The sequence below is a fragment of the Peromyscus californicus genome, unplaced genomic scaffold, assembly GCF_007827085.1.
Source record: "Peromyscus californicus insignis strain IS unplaced genomic scaffold, ASM782708v3 Scaffold_8__1_contigs__length_139910024, whole genome shotgun sequence".
NCBI classification, from domain to species: domain Eukaryota; kingdom Metazoa; phylum Chordata; class Mammalia; order Rodentia; family Cricetidae; genus Peromyscus; species Peromyscus californicus.
This window is the reverse complement of record NW_026294606.1, coordinates 28,456,235-28,481,206: the sequence shown is the minus strand read 5'-3', so window position 1 is coordinate 28,481,206 and position 24,972 is coordinate 28,456,235. Positions and strand designations below refer to the sequence as shown.

General features: G+C 40.5%; 1 protein-coding gene across 5 annotated transcripts in view; it reads left to right on the top strand.

The window, feature by feature from the left end:
* Nucleotides 1–24,972, top strand: part of Fars2 (phenylalanyl-tRNA synthetase 2, mitochondrial) — a 456,192-nt gene that overhangs the window by 126,483 nt on the left and 304,737 nt on the right. For 4 of the 5 annotated variants that reach the window (XM_052729748.1, XM_052729747.1, XM_052729751.1 and 1 more), the window contains 2 exons: nucleotides 6,727–6,886; nucleotides 24,727–24,858. In XM_052729748.1, coding sequence (XP_052585708.1) covers nucleotides 6,727–6,886; nucleotides 24,727–24,858 — 292 coding nt within the window. The remainder of the gene's footprint in view (nucleotides 1–6,726; nucleotides 6,887–24,726; nucleotides 24,859–24,972) is intronic. The other variant, XM_052729750.1, reaches the window with a different exon arrangement.

The following is a 24,972-nucleotide window of genomic DNA, read 5'->3' as shown; positions in this document are numbered from 1 at the left end:
TGCAAAGGCAAGTGTTTTACCCACTGAGCCATCTCTCCAGCTCCCACCATGTTCCTTGTCGTCCTTCCAATGGTGTTTGTTGTATTCTCTATAACTTCAGATGTAATCTTGTTTATTGGGAAATATACAAAATACATAAAAGCAGCAAGAAAAAGGGAAAATTCTGAGTGATCCTACCACAGAGAGATAATAAATATTCCACTGTTACAGTTTTCTCTTAAATGTTGAATTTTTAATGGCTGTGTTATGGCTCAACCTCATCCTAGTAATGGAATAACATTATTTCATATAAACTTTCCTATGAAGAAAGACTGGTGTTGCTTGGTAATCTAATGTAGTTACTAAATTCTTCACCATTAAAGGAAAGCTGTTCATGAACCTAAATCTCTACAGAGAGTTCTCCCCTCCAAAGCTTAAAAATCACATTGGGAAGCAGTTTTTTTTTTTAAAATATCTTTTAGTAATTAAATGACTATTAGTATCTTTCATCTAGTTTCCTCCTGGGACATCGCAACAATGCTGAAGGTGCTCTAAGTATTTACAATGCCCTTTCTCTTTAATTTTATTTTATGTGTGTGGGTACATTGTCTGCATATATGTCTGTGTATAACATGCATGCCTGGTGTCCCTGGAGGCCAGATGAGGGTGTCAGATCCCATGGAACTGGAGTTATAACTGGTTGTGAGCTACCGTGCCAGTGCTGGGAACCAAACCCTCTTCCTGGAAGAGCAGCCAGTGTGCTCAACTTCTGAGCCATCTCTCCAGCCGTGAAAAGTATTTTGTTTGTCGTTGTCTTCAATGAACTCCATCATCAGGTATTGAGATGACCATATTCATAAGAACAGATCATATTGCTTGAGAGGTTTGGGTTTTGAATACAGTCAAAAGTCATTTGGGTAGAAGGCTAGAATTTTGAGTGATCAAACTGGGTAACATTTCATTAAGAACCAGACTGGTCATGGTGATCAAAACCAGAAGTAGAGAGTGAAAGATAGTAGAATTGCCCCTATTTGAGACCAACATGGGCTACATAGTGAAACCTTGAGAGAGAGAGAGAGAGAGAGAGAGAGAGATTATCCAATTCCACAAAACAAACAAGCCAGGGGTAAAATATGAAAGACATTCAATTTCTGGGAGTCTTATAATATGATTCTGAAAGTAGTTTACAAAGTTACATTCCAGAAGCTTGTCCTAAGTGTGGACTAGATATGCCAAAAGAAGGGATTAAGCGAATAGTTTAAAGAAAAGGTAAGCAACCCATGAAATAATATTGCTATAATTAAAAATATTCTTCAGATTTTAACATTTTTATTTGTGTGTCTGTCTGGATGTCTTTCTGTCTGCCCTTATTTGTTTGTTTATTTGCTGGAGACATAGGAAACATGAGAGTCATTTCTCTTATTTCGCCATGGGAGTTCTGAGAATTGAACTCGGGCTGTTACTCTTAGTGCTGTGCTCCTTTAACAGCTGCACCATCTCTCCATACCTTGCTGCATTTAAAGCTTATGGAAATGGGACAGTTTCCCGAGGAGAGGGCTCTCATTGAACTGAGCGTCTAGAGAAGGTACAGGTGCATTTTGGGGCTTTCTGCATGCAGTTCTGTCCTCCTCTTTAGGGCTGCCAGGAGACTAAACATGATGGGGGAGTGAAACCTGAGAACTGGCTATATAGTCTTTGAGGTTGACAGCTCCCTCCCACTAGGCCTTCAGGCTTCCTAGTGACCTTCCATCCACAGACCTAAAATCATCTGGACAGTGCTGTTGGAGGGTTGGTAAAACAGTCCCCAATTGTTTCAGCTGTTGTAATTCTAAGGTGTAGACTATAAAATATTTTAAAAATCAAATCTTAAAAATGTATAAATAGTAAAAATGTTTTATTCAAAACAATCATACATGAGCTATCAAGCCAAGAGAAGATATAAAGAAAAATTAAGTGCATATGGCTCAGTGAAAGGTGCCAATTGGAAAAGTCTGGATATTCCATACTTCCAATTATGATATTTTGGAAAAGATGAAACTTTAGACTGAAGTGAAAAGATCAGTGGACACCAGGGGCTGCTGGGGAGAGACAGATAAATTGGCAGAACACAGGTAGCATTTAGAGCACTGAAACTATTTTGTATGGTGTTAAATAGTGGCTACATCTTTGTACATCTACAAAAACCATAGAACACATTGCTCCAGTAGTGATCCTTAATGTGAACTCTGCTGCAGTGATCACAGCTAATGTACACTAAGGACTGTGGCTGGCTGTTAATATGTCAGTGTGTGTCCATTAGTCACATAAGGTGTAGCATCTGGTGGGGATGTTGTTAGTATGGGAAGTGTATGTATATGTGTGGTAGGCAGGAAGTATGTGTGTGTGTGGAGGGGATGGATGGTAGACAGCATATTGACAGCTCTACCTTCCTCTCACTTTTACTGTCAACCTAAAACTGCTTTTCAAAATTAGTCTTTATTAAAAACACAAACACAAAAAATGAAACAAACAGCAGCAGCAGCAACATGAACAACAAAAACCACGCAGCTCTGAAGAATTAAATAGAATATGCAGACATATTTGCAGGAATTACAACCGTTCCCCCCACTTGAGTCAGAATTCCATCCAGAATGATACTCTGTGTAGTGGACGCGTCATTATCACCTTCCTTAAACTACGGCAGTTTTCAGTCTTTGTCTAGAGCAGGGGTTCTCAACCTTCCTTATGCTGTGATCCTTTAATACAGTTCCTCATGTGGTGGTGACCCCCCCCCCAACCATAAAATTATTTTTGTTGCTACTTCATAACTGTAATTTTGCTACTGTTACAAATCATAATGTAAGTATTTGTGTTTTCTGATGGTCTTAGGTGATCCCTGTGAAGGGCTTGTTCAGTTTCTCCAGAGGTTGTGACCACAGGTTGAGAACCACTGGTCTTGGGTGACTTGACACTCTTCATAGCATTTGTCAAGTTTTTCATAGGATGATTTGGATATTGTATCTTCTCATGATCAGATTTGGGTTATATATTTTTGGCAAAAAAGGGAAATTTTCTTTGCCTTTGTCAATACATTGTTTTTGAGAGATGATAGGCCGTTGATGTGTACAGTTTTTGGTTACCCTGGGATTGATTACTTCATAAAGATAGTATGTTTCTCTGTTGTTAAAATTTTCTGACATAATTAGGAAGTTTCTGTAGAATCTACTTTACCACTATAAATATCCTCTTTCTCATATTTTCTCCTACTAACTTTAGAATCCACTGGTCATCTTCTGAATTACTGTTTTTTTGGCCAACTTTCTTTTTCTAAATGCATTCATTAGAATTTTATTCTCTACATATTTATTCAATATTTAATATCTTCATGGCTTTCTGTATATTTGTTTCTATATCTGTGGTTTAGTCCATGTTCAACATTGTTCAGTTGGATCTGAATTTGGCCATGCAGAGCCCCTGTGGTAGTCATCTGTGCCCTGGACTCTTGTTACTTTGTGTTCAACAGGGTATCCCTGATTCATCTTTTAAAATCAGTTATTTCTCTAGGGACGTCTCCTTTATGAGAGAATGGTATTTAGAAACCCAGACCTGAGTATGTTTATTGTTATAGTCAATGCATTTTGTCTAGACCTTCTTAGACACAGCCAGGAAATCTATATTCATCTGTTTCTATATTGCCATGGATCTATACAGGTGTTGAATTTGTGGATTCCTTCAGTCCCAAGCCAGCACCAAATGGCTCTTTGTGGCCCTCTCCATTGCCCTTGCTAGTAACTTAGGATCTTGCTCTTCTTACCAGTAATGCATTTAATACACAACAAGCCATAGAAGGAACTTCAAGTGATTTCAGAATTGTTACCGTATAGTCTTGTTGAGAAAATGGCTGTCTTGTGTACCACATATGTCCCCATAATTACATTTTTTTTTTTTTTTGGTTTTTCGAGACAGGGTTTCTCTGTGTAGCTTTGCGCCTTTCCTGGGACTCACTTGGTAGCCCAGGCTGGCCTCGAACTCATAGAGATCCGCCTGGCTCTGCCTCCCGAGTGCTGGGATTAAAGGTACATTTTTAACCTTATAAAGTGACTTACACTGTTTTTAAGAGGAGAGAAGAGCGGCCAGTGCTCTTCTCTCCTCTGTGTGACTGTGCCAGTCAAATGAAAGCACATTTGGTGTTCTCCACACCTCTCTGTTGGTTTTCTTTGTCATGTTTTGAGTGGATTAAATATTAACTTGATTCTCAAATCCAGAACTGCACAAAAGTTTTGCCTAGAGAATCATCACTGTTTGTGCCTTGCCCATCCTCACATGGGATCCCCACTCACCTGCTTATCCTTTGTTTCTGCCCACCTCCCCCGGCCAGTCATTCTTCAGTGTGGTTTATCCTTCAGTCCTTCCTTTGCAGGTACCTGAAGACTGTCTCTGTGTCCTCCTGCATATTACAGGAAAGCCAGCATTTGCTCCTTTGTACTCGGCTCTTTTTCACTTTTTTTTTTTGTGTGTTGGATATCCTTCCTCGCAGTTAGGGAGGGCTTCTGCATTCTCTTTTGCACTTAAATAGTGCTCACTTAGACTGACCACAGTTTATTCAATTATTTGTCCAGCACAAAACTTTTTTATGTTTAATATTTTGAATTCTCAAAAATGCCAGATATGATGCACAAATATGATGGCTAGCTTTGTCAACTACTTCACTCAGTATAGAATCACCTGGGAAGAGAATCTAAGTGAGGGCTTTTTCAGGGTTAAGTTGGCCTGTGAAGATGTCTGTAGGGCACTGTCTTCTTTACATTAATTAATGTAGGAGGACCCAGCTTAATAGTGTGCAGTATCATTTCTTAGGCTTGAGTCCTGAACTGTATTAATTGTACACAGGTGGGTTATTTTCAGCACTCATGGGAGTCACCTAAGGCCCAGGGTAGCGAGATCTTCTGAAAAGACCTTATGAGCATCTAGAGGAAACCTCAGTCTTGACTTCCTTGGTTTTTGATCACAGTTGGAGCTCCTTTTGCCTAGGAGGTGTGGCACTTGACTGGAGGTTTTGGCTTATGTGTTTTACATTGATTTAGTCCTTGGGGGTGGGGTGGGGTGGGGAAATGAGTCTTTCTGTGATGTTCAGCAGACATTCTGGCTTGCTCAGCTACTGGGCTTGCACTTTTGTCTTGCTCCCTGTGCCAAGTTGTCACTCATACACTCAGCTTTTCCCTAGTGTGCTGGGAAGGCAGGCATTCTTAGTGAGTTTTTCCTGATGTTTTGCTGGTTTTATGCTATTTTGTAGAGTTTTACTTTATAATTCCCATCTACTTTGTTACTTTCTTTGTGCCTTTAGCAAATTTTTTTTATAAAGATTGTTCTAATCATCCAATATAACATTAGTAAAACCGAGAACCCTTTGTTTAATAAAACATTAATTGTTGCCCATGGGGCTCAGGTTTAAACAATGATGGCCATTTGCTCATTTCTTTCTTTCTCTCTCTCTCTCTCTTTTTTTTTTTTTTTTTTTTGAGGCATGGTTTCTTTGTATAGCCCTGGCTGTTCTGAAACTTGCTCTGTAGACCAGGCTGGCCTTGAACTCACAGAGATCCACTTGCCTCTGCCTCCCAAGTGCTGGGATTAAAGGCGTGTGCCACCACCGCCTGGCTTTATTTTTCTTTCTTGACTCATTCTCCCTATAGGTAAAGTTGATCTGCTCTGTCACCATGGCTAGATATGTTCATGTGTGGTGGTGGCTGTATGCCTGTGTCTATACATGCGTGTACACACAGGCCAGGGGCAGATATCAAATGACTTCCTCTGTTGCTCTCCACTTTAGCTTTTGAGACAGGGTCTTTAACTGAATTTGAAGCTCACTGCTTTGGTTAGCCTGGTTGCCCAGTGATCTCTGGCACTGGGAGCACAGGTACGCATGTCACTGTGCCTGGCTTCTCGTGCGGTTGCTAGGTTTGAATTTAGGTCCTCATGGTTATGTGGCAAGCCCTTACTGACTGAGCTGTCTCATCAACCCCGGATATTCTATTTTATTGGACAAGTAGCATATAATTAATGACAGCTGTGGTTAATGATGATACTGAGGAAATTTTGTTTAGTTGTTATACTGTGCCATGCACTCTGTATTTTAATATATTACCTACCATATAAATCTGTGAATTCACATGATCCCATTTTATGTGTCAATGAGCTGAGCCTTAGCTATCAGTTAATTTTCCCCTTTCTGTGTATAGTATGCAATGGAAATATGTGTGAAGCTCTGAAATGGGTTTTAGAAATAGAGTATTAAAACTCCAGCAGGCTTCCTGTCTTCATAGACTTTATAGGATTTAATTCTTAAACTGTACTTTCTTACTTAGTCTTAGATCACATTGGGAAGATCCTTTGGGACACTTAGGGATACTATTTTAGAGTCTAAAGCTTGGCATTTCCATTAAAATTGAGGATAATGTCTCTTGTAAGGAAATGACTGTAAATTCAGGCAAATGTAAAACAGATCAGCAAAGATCTGAGGAGTGTCTTTTAATTTCCCAGGGACCCTCCACACTGGGTAGCTCAGAGCTTGGCTAGTTAGTACAAAGTGCTGTTAATTTTAATGTGCATATTAACTATAAAATTTGACTATTTTTAAATTTTAATTAAAAATTATTTTTTGTAAGATATAATTTTTATACCCAGAATTTTTATGCTATTTGACAGAGGCCAACTAGGACTTTTTTTTGTTTCTGTTTTTAAACATATTTCATTATTCCTTTTGGTTTACAGTTATTTGCTGGCGTAAAGGATGGAGAAAGCTTGCAGCTCTTTGAAGAAAGTTCTCGCTCTGCTCATAAGCAAGAGACACACACCATGGAGGCTGTGAAGCTTGTGGAGTTTGACCTTAAACAAGTACTGACGAGGCTTATGACACATCTTTTTGGAGATGGTAAGTACTCAGATATCTTTTTGTCTCAAGGTTTAATAATTCAAAAGTTACTAACATTGTGCAGTAGGTCATTGAGGCCGTAGCTAAGGTTTTTGTTGTTGATTTGGTTTTTGTCTAAGTTATAGGTGGATGAGAGGGAGCCTGTGGACTTCTTGGTTCTTTCAACTTGAGATATAGAAGATATAGAATGGAATTAGCTAGAGAAGGAACAGTGATGGTGGACTAGCTTGTTATCAGGTTAGCTTGGTTTTGTTTCTGTATTCTAACATCACATGGACAAAATTCTTCACAATGTGGAGTATCCCCTGGTACAATCATAATTTGATGTACTGACTACTACTATCGATAGCAGAAATATTAATGTGAGTTTCTATAGGAAAAATAATATTGTTCAGATTTTGGCTCTCACTATATACTTATCTTCGAATCTTCCTCCAAGGGGGAAAATATTGTTGATGCTTCCTGCAGTGGAAGCCACAGTCCTCATCCCCAGCTGGATCCCAGAGCTCACTGATCTGGGTTGACCTGTATGCTTTCATTCCTCCAGACTCCCATTTACGCATGAACTCCAGTGTGTGTTTAAAATGACTCCTGTTGTAATTTAGTAAGGCTCTGCTACTCTGTTTTAACAAGGTTTATGGGAATATCTTTACTTCCATATCATCAGATGCATAATTCATATAACATTTAAGAAGCCACTAACTAGCCCTCTACATTCTTTATATGGCATACATTATTTAAATTTGCACATTGATGTCAGACTTACGCTTTTCTAGGCAGTAAGGAATAGTAATGGGAGGGTGTGGGAAATTGCCTTCATCTGTGTTAAAGATGTTTTATTTTGTAAAAGTTTGAAGTAAAATATGACAAAATGTTATGATTTGATAAAGTAGAATAATGGGTGCATGGATGGTTGCTATTTTCTATTCCTGTCTCCAGACTTGAAGCATTTCATATTAAATGGTATAATGCGAAACAGATTTCAGTTCAAGATTGTTGATATGAAGATCTTATTATAGCTAGCCTCTCTTTACTTCCACAATAAAGGAATTGTGGTATTTTTAGCAGTAGTACAATCTACTTAACACTGAAATGTAGAGAGATAGATTATATTGTTCAAGCATTGAAGAGGCAGGGTAGGGAAGAAGGGATCCCAGTGTTAAGGAGAAACGTTCTGCCACACAGCATCACACAGCATGCCAGGATTTCATCTGCATTTTTTCCTTTGTCAAATTATGTACAAAAAAAAAAAACTTACGGCCATCCTTATGGGTTTTTTTTTTTTTTTTTACACATATCTGTAAGCAAATAATTGTAATTGCTATTCGTGAGATTTTATGAACTTGATTTTTACTAAGTTGTAGACATAACAGTATGGACTAATCTAGACATAATTCCTGTCTTCAAGGAGTCAAGCATCTTTATCCTCTACCAAGTTAACATTGTCCGTGAGTACTCAGAAGAGGAGCTTCATCCAGGATTGAGCCTGTACTCAGGAGGGCACCTGGTGGAGGATAGCCAACCGAGGATGAGGGAGAATTAGCAGGGAAGGCTCCAGACAACCAAAAAACAGTGGAGAAAAAAGAGAACACATGATAACCAAGTCTGCAGACATAGGTGCAGAACACTGAAAACAATGCCTGGGGCTATGACACAGGGACAGGAGAAAAGAGGAAGGAATGTGGCTGGCAGTAAATGCCATGCCAGCTAAGGATTTCCAAGCAGGTCTCTTCTCTACCTTTTTAACCCTAATTTATTTATCAGTTTCTTTGATATCTTACACTTCAGTTGTCTAACTTTTAGTTTTAAATAATACTTGCTTCACAAATAAAATGAAATATAACATGCAAAATATGCTTTATGTTCTTGATTTTTTTACTCTTTGACTCTTTGGCTCTTTGGGGACCACCACCCAGCTCCCAAATAAATACACACAGAATTTCCCCACCTTGCCTGGGCTTGTCCCATTAGTGCTTTTGACTTCATTTAACCTGTTTCTGCTCATCTGCGTTTTGCCTCGGGGCTTTTATCTTTCTTTATTTCTGTATAACTTTCTTTACTTCTTACTCTGTGGCTGGCTGTATTGGGTGGGTGGCCTCTGGTGTCCTCTCTTCTCCTCCTTCTCTTGCTCCTTGATCCCCTCTTCCCAGATTTTTACTCCTATTTAATCTCTCTGCCTGCCAGCCCCACCTCTCCTTTTTCTTGCTTTCCTATTAGCCATTCAGCTCTTTATTAGACCAATCAGGTGTTTTAGACAGGCAAAGTAACACAGCTTCTCAGAGTTAAACAAATGCAAATAAAAGAATGCAACACATCTTTGCATCATTAAAGAAATATTCCACAGCATAAACAAATGTAACACAGCGTAAAACAATATTCTACAACAACCTTATAAGTTTAAATATTAAATTTAGTGTAAATATGAAAAAAAAACTAAGAAACAGATGTGAAGTTAAGGTACTAAACACAAGACGGCTATGAGGACGGTGGGGCATAGTCAGAGTGATTGACAGGTAGGTTTGTTTTGTCTCGGTGGCAGCTAATGGAATGCGATGCTCCTTCCCCATCACATTGGTGCTCAGCATAACTTTGCATGATCTGCAACAATTTGACATTTATCTTTGTAACACGTCTTTGTTCTGGACTGGTGGCTCAGCATATAAATATGCCCAGGGTCCACCCTAACAACCTGAGCTTTATCCCCACGGCCCACATGGTGGAAGGACAGAGCTGACTTTCAGAAGTTGTCTTCTCATTTCCTCAGTGTACTACGGCAGGCACCTGCTGTCAAAAAATGAATGAATGTCTTGTGCTAAACTCCATGGAGACCAAGGATGTCTATTTCATGGAATCTGGTCTTGAACTTACCTTTGTATTAGTAATTTAATATTTGTATTTGCATGCCTTTCAAAACCACATATTGGAGTGAAATTTATTATTTAAGACTGCTTCTGCAATACATTTGTTGGTTTGTTTGTTTGACTCTGATGCCTGTCTTGACATGAGGCAAAAGCTCATACGTAAGTATAGAATTTTGAGTTTTGAAACAGCAGTGAGGTAGTGTCATTACCAGAATATGTTTGTTTGTTGATTTTTAAAGTCTTATGGACTTGGAATTTTTCAGTTCATATTTTATAACAGATCATTATTACTTTTTTTTTTTTTGAGATACAATCTTGCTGTGTATTTCTGGTTGGCTTGAAACTCACTCTGTAGACCAAGCTATCCTGTAACTTAGAGATCCACCTGCCTCTGCCTCGTGAGTCCTGAAATTAAAGACATGAGCCACTGTGCCTGGCCAGTATTGCTGTTTTTGTGCATCTTCAGAGTCACTTTTGTTTGTAATATCTGCTTCACAAAGGTATAGAATAGAATTAAAGTAAAAAATTAACGTCTTCTTGGAGAATAGTGTTAATGTAAACTGAAGTCTACAGTGAACCTGGAGAGTGTCTTAGTACAGTTGCATCAGTACCATCAAGCTTGAGTGTCATGGAGCTCAGGGAAACAGTCAGAGCAATGACAGCGGCCCCAGAGAGGGTAGCTGCAGTCCATCCTGACACGGAGCACTTGCAGAAGGAATTGTTCCTTCCTGCTGCCAGTTGTAGCCCAAGAATTTGGACTCCTGAACCTAGTTTAGGGGTTAGCTCTTTGAAAGGATAAAAATAAACCATTTCAATAAACCACGTGGTGCAGGTCAGTGATTCCTGAATTTGGGCAGCTGAGGCAGCAGGATCAGTTACCCAGGACCCCATAGGTAAGATACTTTCAGGAAAGGTTAAAGGAGGGAGGGGGTGAGTAAAGGGGAGATATTGGTCATTTTAATATTATTTCTGAGACTGAGACAAATGAAATCTATGATGGAAAAAAAAAAAGTCAGACAGTCTAACTAAAGTGGGAGAAAGCAGCCTTTCTCTCCAGTTTGCCCTGTGGCTTTTTTCTCTCCCTCTTGTCCTGGGCCAGCCTGTCACCAACCCTCTGTTTGCTACATGTTTAGTTACATTTGGGGTATCAAAGGACACATAAAAACTGAAACTTTTTTCTTTCTATATTTAATTAATGGCCACAGTTTGCAGCCTCAGACATATTTCTCAAGACTCTTTTTATATTTATTTATATGGCCGATACCCCTCGCTTATTATTATTGGATTCCTTTGTACTTGAAAGCAAAATTAAAAATTAGAACTCATCCTGCCCTTGTGACAGTTTGTTGTTATTATAGCAACTTTAGGTTCAGCTTTTCTCTGTTTCCAAATATGGTTTATTATTTTCTGCTAACATTTCAATTGTACCAGTACCCTAAGGCTGTTAGAAGAGAGGTTATCATTTTAGAATTAGAAAGAAATAAAATAACGCTTTAGACTACTTTTCTGCTCATGGAATTCATTATTGTTTTCCATATCTCTACTGCTTTCTGTATATTTTGTACCCTGCTTAGTAATCATTTCTTTTATATCATCTAAGATGGGGATTTAGGATTCCTAGAATTTTAATTTCTTTTTGTAGCCTTTGGTGTTTACAGCCTTTTTCCAGAGCAGTGTCTGACACACATTGGTGTTTCCCAGTAGAGCGTTGCTCTCTCTCATGGTGCAGTTTAGATGAATAAGTTAAGAGAGAGAGGGACCATGCTGCTCTTCTCCTGACCTGGTCCCCACAAAGGAGCATGCCTCTCTGTTGCTGGTGGTCTTTGGAACACATCTCCAACCATACCCTTACTGATATACAAGGAGCCTCCAGCCAGCAGCACCTCAGGAGACAACTGTAGATGCCAGGAGCTCCCTTGCCTGAGGACATCCCTTCCCATGTCCAGAGCTTGAGTCTAGCAGGAGTGTCTTCTGTGATGCTATTGTGATAGCCATTGCTACTTCTGTAAATGCAAGGCTTTGTGAGGCTGACAGCAGGTTGTGGTTTTCCTCTTGTGTAGACCTTCCTCCTTACCATGTTGCCCTTCCACAGGTGCTGAGTGACCACAGATAACCTACTTGCCAGTTAGACCTGCATAGGGACCAATATATAGACTCATTCAGCCAAAACCTTCTAGGGTTCCCTGTGCTGTGACCAGTGACCTGGTCCAGAGTGAGTTTATGAGGTAATGGTAATAAAGACAATATGCCTTGAACATTTTGTTTTGCTTTCTGTATCCCTAAATCCCTGTCAGTGTAAATGAAGTTAAAGTGATTGAGACTATTAGGTTTGTGAGGGTTCTACTTTATTTCTAAAATTGAATTTTGTGTAAAATACATTAATCATTTAATATTAACAGTCTTTAAACTGCTGTTGTCTGCTGAGTGTTAAGGTCTGATTGGAGAGGGTTGTATTATTTTCTATTGCGTGATAAAAAAATCTGACCAAAAGCTACTCAAGAAAGAAGTTTTTTTTGGGGGGGCTTATAGTTTGAGAGCACTAGATGTCCATAATGGCAGGCAGGCATGGTGGCAGGAGCAGGAAGCTGAGAGACCACATCTCAGCCACACACAGGAACCAGGGAACAGGAGCAGGAAGCTGGGTGAGGTTATAAACAAGTCTGCACTCAATGATGAACGTTGTCCAGCAAGGCTGAACCTTCGAGAGATTCCATAACCTCCCTAAACAATGCTCTCAGCTAGACACCAAGTATTTTTTTTTTTTTCGAGACACGGTTTCTCTGTGTAGCTTTGCGCCTTTCCTGGATCTTGCTCTGTAGACAAGGCTGGCCTCGAACTCACAAAGATCCGCCTGGCTCTGCCTCCTGAGTGCTGGGATTAAATGTGTGCTCCACCACCGCCTGGCGCTACACCAAGTATTTTGAATACATAAGTCTGTGGCAATGATTCTCAGCCTTCCTAATGCTGTGACCCTTTAATACAATTACTCATGTTGTGGTGACCCCAACCATAAAATTATTTTTGTTGCTAGTTCATAATTGTAATTTTGCTGCTGTTATGAATCGTAATGTAAATATCTGAGATGCAGGATATTCGATCCCTGTGAAAGGGTCATTTGACCCCCAAAGTAGTCACAACTCACAGGTTGGGAACTGCTTGTCTATGGTGCATTTCTCATCCATGCCATTAGAGTTTTTTTCTGAATACTCAAGACAGTGAAGTAGCAACTCATTCTTTGCATCAAGCAGTGTTCACTTGACTGCTCACTGTAGCTTGGTTGTCATCCACAGCAAGATGTATTTAAAAATTAAAACTGTCCAGTGTGCTTAGCCTTCCAAGGCTTTGGATCCTTATGCAATGGAGATGTGAACTGCTTTGCATTTTGCCAGCAGAGTGCTCAGTGGAAATAGGGCATCACCATGGGAATCAAAGAACAACATTCAGATATTTTCTATCACTTCCTCCCTTTTGAGACTCTAGTTATTTGTACTTATCATTTGGAATTTCTCCTTTCTGTTCATTGTCTTTGCCTGTTTTAGTTCTTCTGTTTCCTGTTGGATACTTCTTATTGCCATGTCTTCCAGTTTACCTCTTTTCTTCTGCAGGGTCAACTTTGCTACTAATACTGTCCTGTACATTTTCTTATCACATTCATAATGTGATAAGCATCTTCTTAACATATCTAGTTTTTGCTTTAGCTTCTTGAACTTACTGAGTATCGCTATAATATTTGTTTTAATGTCTTTGTTTTCTAGTTCTGTACTTGTCATTTCATAAGTTGCTATTGATTTTTCTCTACTTAGCGTTTTTCTTCTTTGAATGCCTGGTAATTATCACCTTGTGATGCAGTGGGTAATTCTGTATCTAACCAGAGCCCATAAGCTTTGTTTGGGAACACTCAGAAACACTTTGATCCTTTTTTTTTTTTTTTTAAACTCTCTTAGGCAAGACTGGAATAGTATTTAGAATGTGACTATTTTCCCCTAGTACTGATGCAGGAACTTTCTGAGTACTGTGAATGATAACCAGTGCATTATGATTCTTTTCATTTGGCTGCTGGGAACTGGTACCATTCTTGGTCCTGTGGGAGCATCATTCCCCTTAATCTTTTTGTGTAGTTCAATTCCTATCTGCAGATGGATTCCTTTGCAGATCCGCAGAGCTTGTTCTATATGTGTCTCTCTTTGCCTCTCCACTCTGCCCCCTGCACTCCAGCCTCTCTAAGTTGTGCAGACTCCCAGATGTCTCTAACTCGGAGGTATTGTGCTGTTCCTACTTGCTGCCTTCTTCCTGGAGAGGAATTAAGTCTCTTCTCTCAGAGAGCATTTCCTGGTTCCCTGGTGTCCAGTGTTGTGAATGGATTGTTTTGTGCATGTCTGCCCTGCATGTTCCATGTTCATGGATCATGCACCTGTGGAGTCAGCATTCTGTGGGCCTAACTGTTTTTTTTTTTTGTAAAAAGTTGCTTCTGTAGTCTTTATGTACAGATGTTTTCCCCTTGGAATTATTCCCTAAACAAAATGGTTTCTTCATGTTATTATTCTCTAAACAACTCCTTAACAATGGTTGACAGTACTTACGTGTTGTCATTACAGTAATCTAGAGCATGGTTTAAGAACCTGGTGATCCATTGATGCAGATGTGAAGGAGATCCAGTGTCTAGCCTTGTCTAAACCTACAGCTCTTCTGAGTCACAGCTCCATGCTGTATTTGGGTGGTAGTCTTTTCATCCTTCTGTGCCAGCATAGAATTCATCCTGCTGTATCCTTTGAGGAAGATTTTAGCATTCTCCAGTCAAAAGCTAGCAGTGTGTCATCCTCAGAGGTCAAGCTAATAGCTCTTCCTTGTGTGGACCTGGAGTTGGGCAGACCTGGGTTTGACCCCTCACTGAGTGTCATTTCTCGTTTGTTTCTGGCCATTGGAGATGTTTCTCTTGTCTCTAATCTTAGCCTGTGTCTTTTTTTTTTTCATTTTGTTTTATCTGTTACTCTTTTGTAGTTGTTAGAACAAGGACCCACCCTATAGACTTGGCCTTGTAAGTGCCCTTGGACGGGAGCAGAGCTAGTCATTTTTTGCTATCTGTTCTAGTGGAGGGCAGTGTGGGAGGCTGCTGTTTAACATACTTGCTTCTAATCTTGGACTGGAAACTTAACTTCATAGTGGTGTGAGCCTTTCCTTCACCTGTAAAATGGGAATAATACTTGCTGTGTTTGGAGGTTGCTAGCCTTCTATAGTATAGCAGTAAGGGAGAGAAGGCATGTGAGATGATACTTACACGGTGCCTAATATGTATGAATTGGGCAACAAATGCCATTCACCTTTTGAACGCACAATTTAGAAATGTTCATTTCATAATGTATAAGGAGGTATGGAACTCTGGGGCCTTACTTCGATGGCCTTCACTTAAAACCACCCATGGAGTCTACTAGAGGCCCGGCTATGCTCTCCGCATGCTTTCCTTACTAAACCGACATTAAGCTATTATTTAGACAAGCTGAGGCACCAAGATGTTAAGGTACCAAACACAGTGGATCCAGAAACTCATAGGTAGCTCTTGGCAGCTGTGGTGCCCCTTGTAGTCTTTGCGATTGGCTTTGCATTCTGGAGTGAAGTTAATTTCTTTTTAGCCTGCATTGTAGAGAAGCATCAGGACTCAAAGGACCTGTGCTTACCTCAAAGTAGGGTGATGTTAGGCTCTTCCTTCTGGTGCTTAATACACAGCCTTGGAGAGTGAGACATCTGTTCTAGCACCTCTGACTACATACTTAGTATTCGAACTGCTGATGGCCATTTCTGTCTTCATGGGGAGGTGGAGAAATGAATTCATCTTAAAGATCCTAGCCCCAGTCTCAAGGAATCCTATGAAGAGGGCTCCCGGGGAAATTTACTTAAACGCTAGTTCCTAACACAAAGGAGACTAATAGCTATATGATCAGCCACACCATCTCCAGTGGTGGGGAATTTGCCAGACTTTAGATATCCTTGTTATTTTGTACATGAATTAGCAGAAGCCTCACTGGCTGACACAGCACTATCTTCTGGTTTGTGCTTGGAGAGATCTACACCAAAGGACTTTATGACACGTGGTGGTTGCACCCTTCAACATTGGACTCCCTGGCAAGTGGCTGTGTGGATGTGGAGGGTGTATGTGGTATACTAAATAGCCACAGTGGGGCCATTGGCAGGTTTGTGAGGCTCTAGTTGGGAATGAAGGGTATGTCACAATGAGTTTTGTTGCTTTGGAAATGGAATTCACACTCATATTCCCACAAGGATACTTCAGAGATTAAATGTGCCTCCTCTTCCTCATAACCACTAGCAATGCAGTTGCTAATTCTGGAAGACACTCTTCCTTTGCTAGGGGAGAGACAAGGGCTGCCTGCAGAGAGCAAGTGGCTGAAAGGCAGCAGGAATCTGGGGATCCTGTCCACACTGGCTACATCTGTAGCTAGAGTTTTCCTGCCTGGCCCACAGTCAGGACAAATCTCTGTCACCCGCCAGTCCCACAGCACTCAGACCCAACCAAGTAAACACAGAGACTTATATTGCTTACAAACTGTATGGCCGTGGCAGGCTTCTTGCTAACTGTTCTTATATCTTAAATTAATCCATTTCTATAAATCTATACCTTGCCACGTGGCTCGTGGCTTACCAGCATCTTCACATGCTGCTTGTCATGGCAGTGGTTGGCAGTGCCTCCCTCCACCTTCCTGTTCTCTCAATTCTCCTCTCTGTTAGTCCCGCCTATGTTTCCTGTCTGGCTACTGGCCAATCAGTGTTTTATTTATTGACCAATCAGAGCAACACATTTGACATACAGACCATACCACAGCATACATCCCTTGCCTCAGATGGGTCAGCCTGGCGGTCTTTCATCAGCAGCTCCCTGGGTTTTCATCAGAGCCTGAACACCACTTTGACACTACCACTAATTAGTTGTCTTTCTTGGTTTCTGTGAAAAGCATTGAGATAATGTTGATGTAAAGTATTATGTAACATTTGTAGAGAACAAGGAGGCAATGCTTATTCTAGTTCTAGAAGCACTTATTCTTGGGCCCAGCAGGGTGTTTCATTGTAGCATTGCTCTGAATAGCAACATATTGTCTATACCCCAAGCACATGTCAGTCAGGAACTTCTTTGAACACGAGATAGCCATGTACAGTACTTTGAAGGAACAAGAAGAAAATGAGTGAGTCCTCTGCCTTCATGCAGAGAGGCCTCCAGATATAACCAATGTGAAGACCACATGTGTGGGATGTTGTGGCTAGGATTCTGTATTTTATCTAGGAAAATGAAAATTGAAATGGATATTTGTATTTGCTTATACTTGGCAATTAAAGGAAATTATAAGTTTACTGTAAGGGTTCAGGAGAGCAAAGGAGACAGAGACAGAGATGTGAGGGAGGCTACTCACTGAAGACCTGCTACATAGTTGGATTTATCCTGCTAGAGTGTTTTGATTTGAACCCTGTCAATGTATTACCTAACTCAAAAGAGAGTTTTTTGAAAAGGAAAATTATTAAAATAGAACACTGCTTAGAAGTCTGAAAAGCATGGCCTACTGTAGTGGGTAGCCATTCCAGCTTTGATCTGGAAGTTCCAACCCCCCTTGAGGCTTCGGTAATGGTCACGCCTACAAGGCGGGGCCAAGGGAGGACCCTGAAGACCTGAGATCCAGATGCGTGGGTTCTCTTGGTTCCTGGACCCTGGACGCTGTTAGTAGACCGAGCAGAGTTCTCCAGAGAACACCGCTGGGCTGCGTCACACCTTTCCCAGACCCTTCACTTGTGAGTTACCCCACAAAATAAACCTCCCTTTTAACTATGTGGAGTGGCTATAATTGGCTATAATAACCAATAGCCTACATGTTCATTATTGCACACTCTGGTCAAGGACTATGGAGTTTCTGGGAAGTAAGGGAGATGAGTTGCCAGGTGCCTTGGCCAGTGGGACTGAGTTATTTCCCTAGCTACACTGTGGTTTTCTATCACACTGCCAATTTAAAAATACTTTTATTGCATTTATTTATTTGGAGGTATATGTGTGTATCACGGTGCATATATGCAGGTCAGAGGACAACTTGAAGGTGCATTATCTACTTCCATCCTGGGGTTCCTGAGGCCCAAACTCAGGTCACTGGACTTGGTAGCCATGTCCCTACCCTGCTGAGCCCAGGGCCACTTTTTTAGGAGCTTATTTCCAGCCAGAAATAAGTACGTCCTCTTTTTTCTCTCCACCTTCCTTCCCTCTGGTGGATGCCTGCTTCACGCTATTCAGAAAGCAACCAGAGCCACTGCTTTAAATTGCTACATTTTACTATTTATACTTGCTACCACCTGAGCAAAGACCTATTGAAAAATTAATGCCACACACGGTGATTAATGGCATGTGTGTAGTCAGCTTTAAAAATTATTTGCTTCAGTGGAGGGTGGCCTTGAAAGGATTTAGAAAACCCTTTGTATGTGCTCTCATTTGGACTGCCCTTCACATTTAGATTCTATTGCCTATGGAAGGCGTTCTTATGGCAGAGTTCTATTTTAAATATGAAGGGTCTAGGGGCCAGTAGGAGAATCTGTTTAGCTTTTACTCAGGGAAGTTGAATGTTGTGATTATTTATTAAGTATGAGATCTATTGTGAATGTGAAGGGGAGATGGAATAGAAAGACCACTGTACTGATACTCACAGTGTGCCTGTCAAAGTGCTAGAAACTTGAGCTTTGCATGGGAGGCAAAGGAAGATGAAAAGTGCCCCCCTGCCCCTGCTCTCCATCTCCATTTGGTCTTGCTAAGAATATAGCAGTTGGGAGGCTGGTTCCTGGGTGGGTTGCAGTTTAGCCTTTCCTGGTTCTCTGTTTCCTGGGGCAGTAGGGTAGGTAATGAGTGTGGCCTCTCATTGGTGAGAAAGAAATGGAGTTCTTATGGTCCTTTTCCCATTGGCTCAGATCACTGGCCAAAAGGAATTTCTGTTCACAGTTCCATAGGTACCCAACTCAAGGATTATTATAACTCAGCACCCCCTACTCCTTGTAGTTGGTGTCTACATCTAACCAGAGGAGCTTTTATCCTGAGAGAACTAGGTACCCCCTAGGTACCCCTACTCCTCAACCTCTGCTATCTCATTCAACATGGATATATGGCAGCTCGGCCCACAAGTGTAAGTTAACCTACCTTAGAAGTTGGAGGCTTGAACTCAAGTCTTCATTTATTGTAGAATGGCCATTATCTAGTTGGCCCTACGTGGAAGTTCAGGGTGTATTTTTGGACAACTGCCTTTATGTACAGGGGTTTGAAGCTAATTTGAAAACCCCTGTGCTTTATTTTTAAATGTAAATTATGATACCTCTCTGCCAAGAAAAGAGACAGAAGAAAGAGGAAAAAAGAAACCTGGACATGATTTTGCAGTGACTGTATTTATTATGATACAGGTAAATTTCCCTCAAGCATACTCCTAAGAGATTAGGGAGTAAGATCTGTGTAATTTGGACATACTTAGCCCCAAATATGTCTTTTTTTTTAGTAAACATTTTTACTTCTGATACTTGACATGTGACATAAGCCATAATTTCAGCTAGTTGTTAATATTGTTAATATAAGAACCATGGCAAGATGTTTTTAAAACTGTGTTTAATACAGAAATTTTGAGGTAATGAAGAAAAATATATTTTGGTGCTAATACTGAAGTACTCAATAAATCATTTAACAAACAGTTTAGAAAGTGTGTGACAAAAAGCAAGAAGAAAATAGGTTTTAGTGTTAATGTCTATGTTTTCTATAAATGGTTCTGTTCGCAGTGGTTTAAAAATAACCACTGTTCATGTGTCAAAGTAACAAGTTTAAATTGTTTAACTATATAGAGGATATGGCATTTTTTGCCAATATTATATATTAACTAATACCATACAATTTTATAATTACTGCTTGGGTTTGAAATAGAGCCAGAGCCTGCTCAAAAGTGGGGTTTGGAAGATTTGGGCTGTTGTTTATGCAAAGAAGGGGAAAGTAACGACCAAGAAAGTGCTTAGAGCTGGCGGAGCCGAGGAGATAGATGGCATGTGGGCCCAGCGATCTCGGCAAGGTCAGAGGGACTTTCCGGGGATCCAAGGTAGTGAATGTATTCAAGTCTCCCTGGTCTGCAGCCTTACCTGTGACCCGTCAGTGTCTTCTAAAGTTTCTCTTTTGCCCACAGGCTCTGCCATACACATAACTAGCATTCTTGCTTGTGGGCTTTGGAAAGCTTTGGCTGGCTTTCCTGCCTGGGTGTGCTTTGCTCTAGGCAGGCTTCAGTGTGCAGTAGTTTCCTACATTTCTGCTGAAAAAACGACACCCGTCAGGTGATTGAGGAAAAGAGACTGAAGGTCATGGTGGCTAGGGTCTGTAGCCTAAAAGAGCAAGAGCAGATATAAAGTGCTGGAAAAGCCTCAAAATTTGTTCACTATTACAGAAATTTTCAGTCCTAACTAAGTTTCCCCATATAGTTGTAGAAGAAATGATAAAACTGAAACCTTGCTGTAGCTAGAGTTTTTCTTCCTGGCCCACAGTCAGGACAAATCTCTCTCACCTGCCAGTCCCACAGCCGCTCAGACCCAACTAAGTAAACACAGAGACTTATATTGCTTACAAACTGTATGGCTGTGGCAGGCTTCTTGTTAACTGTTTTTATATCTTAAATTAATCCATTTCTATAAATCTATACCTTGTCACATGGCTCCTGGCTTACCGGCATCTTTACATTTTGCTTGTCATGGCGGTGGCTGGCAGTGTCTCCCTCTGTCTTCCTCTTCTCTCAATTTTCCTCTCCTTTAGTCACACCTATACTTCCTGTCTGGCTACTGGCCAATCAGTGTTTTATTTATTGACCAATCAGAGCACATACAGACCATCCCACAGCACCTTGCAATGAGAGGAGTCCTGTAGGCAAGAGATCTCCGGCCTCCCTCCTTGCTGTGCTGATAGTACAAGCACTACATAGCCAAGCCCCGTCTCCTGAGGCCCTTTTGCCTTGGGACTCTACAGAGAATGCATTGGCTATTATTTTGAGTGCTTACTGATGCCTTAAAGCTTTGCCTCAGCTTAGTAGCCCATGACATTTGAAGTGTGAAATATGAAGCACCCATGTTAAAGATTCTGCAAGGCTGGCTAAAGTTCTTGTACATGGAGAGTTGGAATGCTGCAATCTAGAACCAAAGTATCTTGGGTTATCTTCAGCCCCTTGTAGTAGCCACGTTATCCACCTGTGTGTCTCACCTAGCTTCCTTTGACTATCATGTAAAACCTTTGAGAAGTATTAACTTTTATAGATCACTGAATCCCACCAAACTCAAAGCTAGGAGTGTCATCAGATAGAGTCTGCAACCTATAATTTAGGTTTCTACACTTGGCTGTAACTGCCTATCCGATGTTTTCACTAGTGTATTGAAAAGTGCCCTGATTTTGTTCTGTAATTATAAAAATGTCATGAAATTGTGTTCACATTAGAACATGGCATTTGAGGTCATTTGAACCCGTGTTCCTGGGCTCTGTTCACTCATACTTGGCCCAAGACTAAACTCTTCTCTTTTTCCTTTTGAGGTGTACTTTGTATTGCCAAGTTTGTAAATGGGACTTTAGTTAGCCTGATCAAAACAGTTTTTTTAAGGCCATAGAATAGAATTGATTTGTGTAGAATCCTCTTAACATGTTATAGGCTCCTAGATAATAATTATATGTTAAAGATCATAATGTAAACCTGGAATGTTTTTTTTTTTTTTTTTTTTTTTTTGGGTAGAATTCAGTCCAGCTATAAAAAGCCACAAACATCTATCTTGTTTTCATTAACTGCTTTCATTACACCACCTGTGCCTATCTGCTAGGAGTTACAATAAATGCTTTTGTCTTCTTGTCCACCAGCTTTCTGTCTGGAGGCTGCACACACTTCTGTTTGCTAGCAGGATGGCCTCTGACCTTTTAATTGAAATATCTCTAGGGATTGTTGGGCTTGCACTAGGACAAGTGCACAGCTGTCTGCAGCCCTCCTTGGAGTAGAGCTGGAGATAAATACTTGCTGCCACATGTACCTTCTCAACAGTTCTGGCCATAGCAGATGGCTTGTAGACATTTCGCCAGTGGCCCACAAAAGGGAGACTTTCCTTCCCCATTAGAAAGAGTCTGACTGGATCTACTCAGCACTAGAAATGAGTGCCTATTGTTACATGCAGCACTGTGGACAAGTCTGAAACTGACCATTACAGCAGAAGAATACATTCTGTGTGCTGCCATGCTTGTAAATCATAGGGGACGCAAGTGCCTTGAGAGTGATGGACGAGATTGTTAAAGATGTGGGGATCCAGGGTATACGATATTTTATTATTGTTATTATTGGTTTTTAATACTGATTTTGAACCCAGGGCCTCTCACATACATACTAGCTGAACACTCTTGCCAGTAAGCTACATCACCCGGCATTTAAAAAAATTATTTTGAAACAGGATCTTGCTAAGTTGCCCACATTGACTTTGAACTTGATATCTTCCTGCTGGGATTACAGTTATGTGTTTGTATTCCTGGCTCTGTCTTTAACTTGAATGTGGCTACAGATTCTTATGTGTATACATCTGTCAATATCTGTCAGTTGATGTATTTTCTACATGTATAGTAGAATGTTTTTCTGTTATACCATGTATATACTAGATGGGGAAATAAATTATTATTTTTAACAAAAATTAGTCAGAGCCACAGACAACAGTTAACTAGAAAAAGAAATTTCAAATTGGACAGAACAAACTGAAAACTCCACTTTCACAGAAAAGGCTCCATGTCTCATGACTTGCTTTCATATGATTTTAATATTATTGTTTTGAAGCAGGGTTTCACTGTATAGCTTTAGTTAGTCTGAAACTTGCTGTGTAGACCATGCTGGTCTCAGACTTGTAGGCAATTCTCCTGCCTGTCTCTCAAGTGCTAGATTTACAGTCCTGTGCCATCACTGCCAGCTTCTATCTTGAGTTTTGATTGGTGGTCAGGGAATTCTGTTTAAATTGTCAAGATTAGGGATTTAGAACAGGGCAGACCTGGGTTTGGCTTAGTTACCTGCCCTAGCTGTGTGACTTTGGGCAAGGTAGACTCTCTCTCTGTTTTGGTTTTTCCTTCTCTGGGAAACAGGACTGTAGAAGCATAGTGAGTGCTCTGAAGATGGAAGCAATTGCTAACACTTTCAGTAATTATGTGTCTTGATTTCTGTGGGGCTCAAAGTTAGATGGTCTTGAGCAAGAAAATAGAGTGTCTTAAATTTACAGGGAGTTGGTTTCTGTGGAATTAGCAGAAATAGGAAGAGAAGACCCATCCCGGGGAGGGACAGGTGCTCAGGTGAGTTGTGTTTCTTCTGTGTGCCTGATAGGATCATCAAGCCACTAGGGGACTTCTTATCTGCTCTCTCTGCTTTCAGGTCACCTCCACCCTACTCAGGCATCATTGTTTTGAGTTCATTAATCTTTTTTTTTGCTAAATAATGGTATCATTGCTCAAAAAGACCATATTTCTGATTGATTATTGAAGATCAATCCTGACATTTAGTAGGTATTGCTTTTTGTTTGTTGATATTAAACAAAATATATTTGCCATTTACTGTAGGAAAAATGTTTGTTGTTTTTAAATGTTTTGCTTAAATTTGAAAGACTTTGTTTTATTAACTTGTTAGCTGTTGATAATTTATAAAACTAACAGCATGTACTAATAGGAGAGTGAAAGTTGATCTCGTTGTCCTCAGGTAAACATTGTGGTTTGTGAAAACAGAACTCTGAAACTGGGTGGAGATCTAATTCAAGGGTTTGTTGATGCATTGCAGATGCTAGCCAGAGGACAGTCTAGGTTCTCCAATAAGTTTTTTAGAATCCTAGCAACAGGAATAGTGAAGTAGTAGAAATAGGTCCACTGGGCCAGATTGAAGGGCAAATTTGGTACTGGAATTTGAGGAATGTGTAAGCTGTGTATGTTGAATCTCCTTACCTATAGGTTAGGCAAACATTATGCCAGATAAAGAGAGCCTGGGATTGGAAGGCATTCTGTAAGGAGTGCTGCTCTGGATTGGTGAATTATATGTTTTCTTTGGGCTGCCAACTCACAAATAACAACATGGAGACATTAATTTTGAATGCTTGGCCTTAGCTTAGGCTTGTTTCAACTAGCCTTAGATTAACCCATTTTATATTAATCTATGTTCTGCCACATGGTGTTACCTCATCTCCATACACACTGCCCATCCTGCTTCCTCTGTGTCTGCCTGGCGACCTCTTTCTTCCTCCTATCATTCTCTCTCTGCCCGGAAGTCCACCTGTCTCTCCTGCCTAGCTATTGGCCGTTCAGCTTTTTATTACAACAACCACAGCAATATATCTTCACAGTGTACAAATATCCCACAAAAGCTCTGGGCTTAGTGAGAGCACTGAGCTGGCATCAGCCATGATGGATTTCAAGTCAACAATTTCAGCATACACCCAGAAAGGAGCCTCTGCACTAGTGAATTGAATCACTCTCTGTTTGCTTTGATGCCATCCTTCGGCCTTTGTAGTTGAACTTAGGACATCCAAATTTGTTATTTCATCATTGATGTATACATTTGGAGGGCAGTTTAGTGAAAGTATAGTTTGTTTAACTCAAACATGCCACTCTCACTTACAGAAACCACCAGAATCCCCCGCTTTTTCATAGTCTAGGTCTAATCCTTTCCCTGCAACATGGTTTCAGAGAATTGACAGCTGACTGATTTGCTTTTAGAGGGTCCCAGAATGGTACAAGAATTTTTTGTTTGTTTTTGAAAAGACAGGTTCAGGTTTTTAGAAGTTTTAATATTTATCATCTTGCACTAGCATATTGCAAATGAGTTTGTGTGCTGTTTGATTTATTTAAAATGTTGTAGTTGACGTGGCTAGCTGAAAGACAAATTTGATGCCAAGCAAGGGTAGACAACTTATGACTCAGTGTACCTTTCCTATGGGTCCCTGCAGGGCTGGAGGTCCGGTGGGTGGACTGCTACTTTCCCTTTACCCATCCTTCCTTCGAGATGGAGATCAACTTCCGTGGAGAATGGCTTGAAGTCCTTGGCTGTGGAGTGATGGAACAGCAGCTTGTCAATTCAGGTAGGACAGAACCCCGCACTAAATTTACAGGTTTCCTAGAGGACCTGTCTATTCTCATGTGACCTCATTTGCACAATCACCTACAGTTGTGTCACCAGGGACAGTATCACCAGC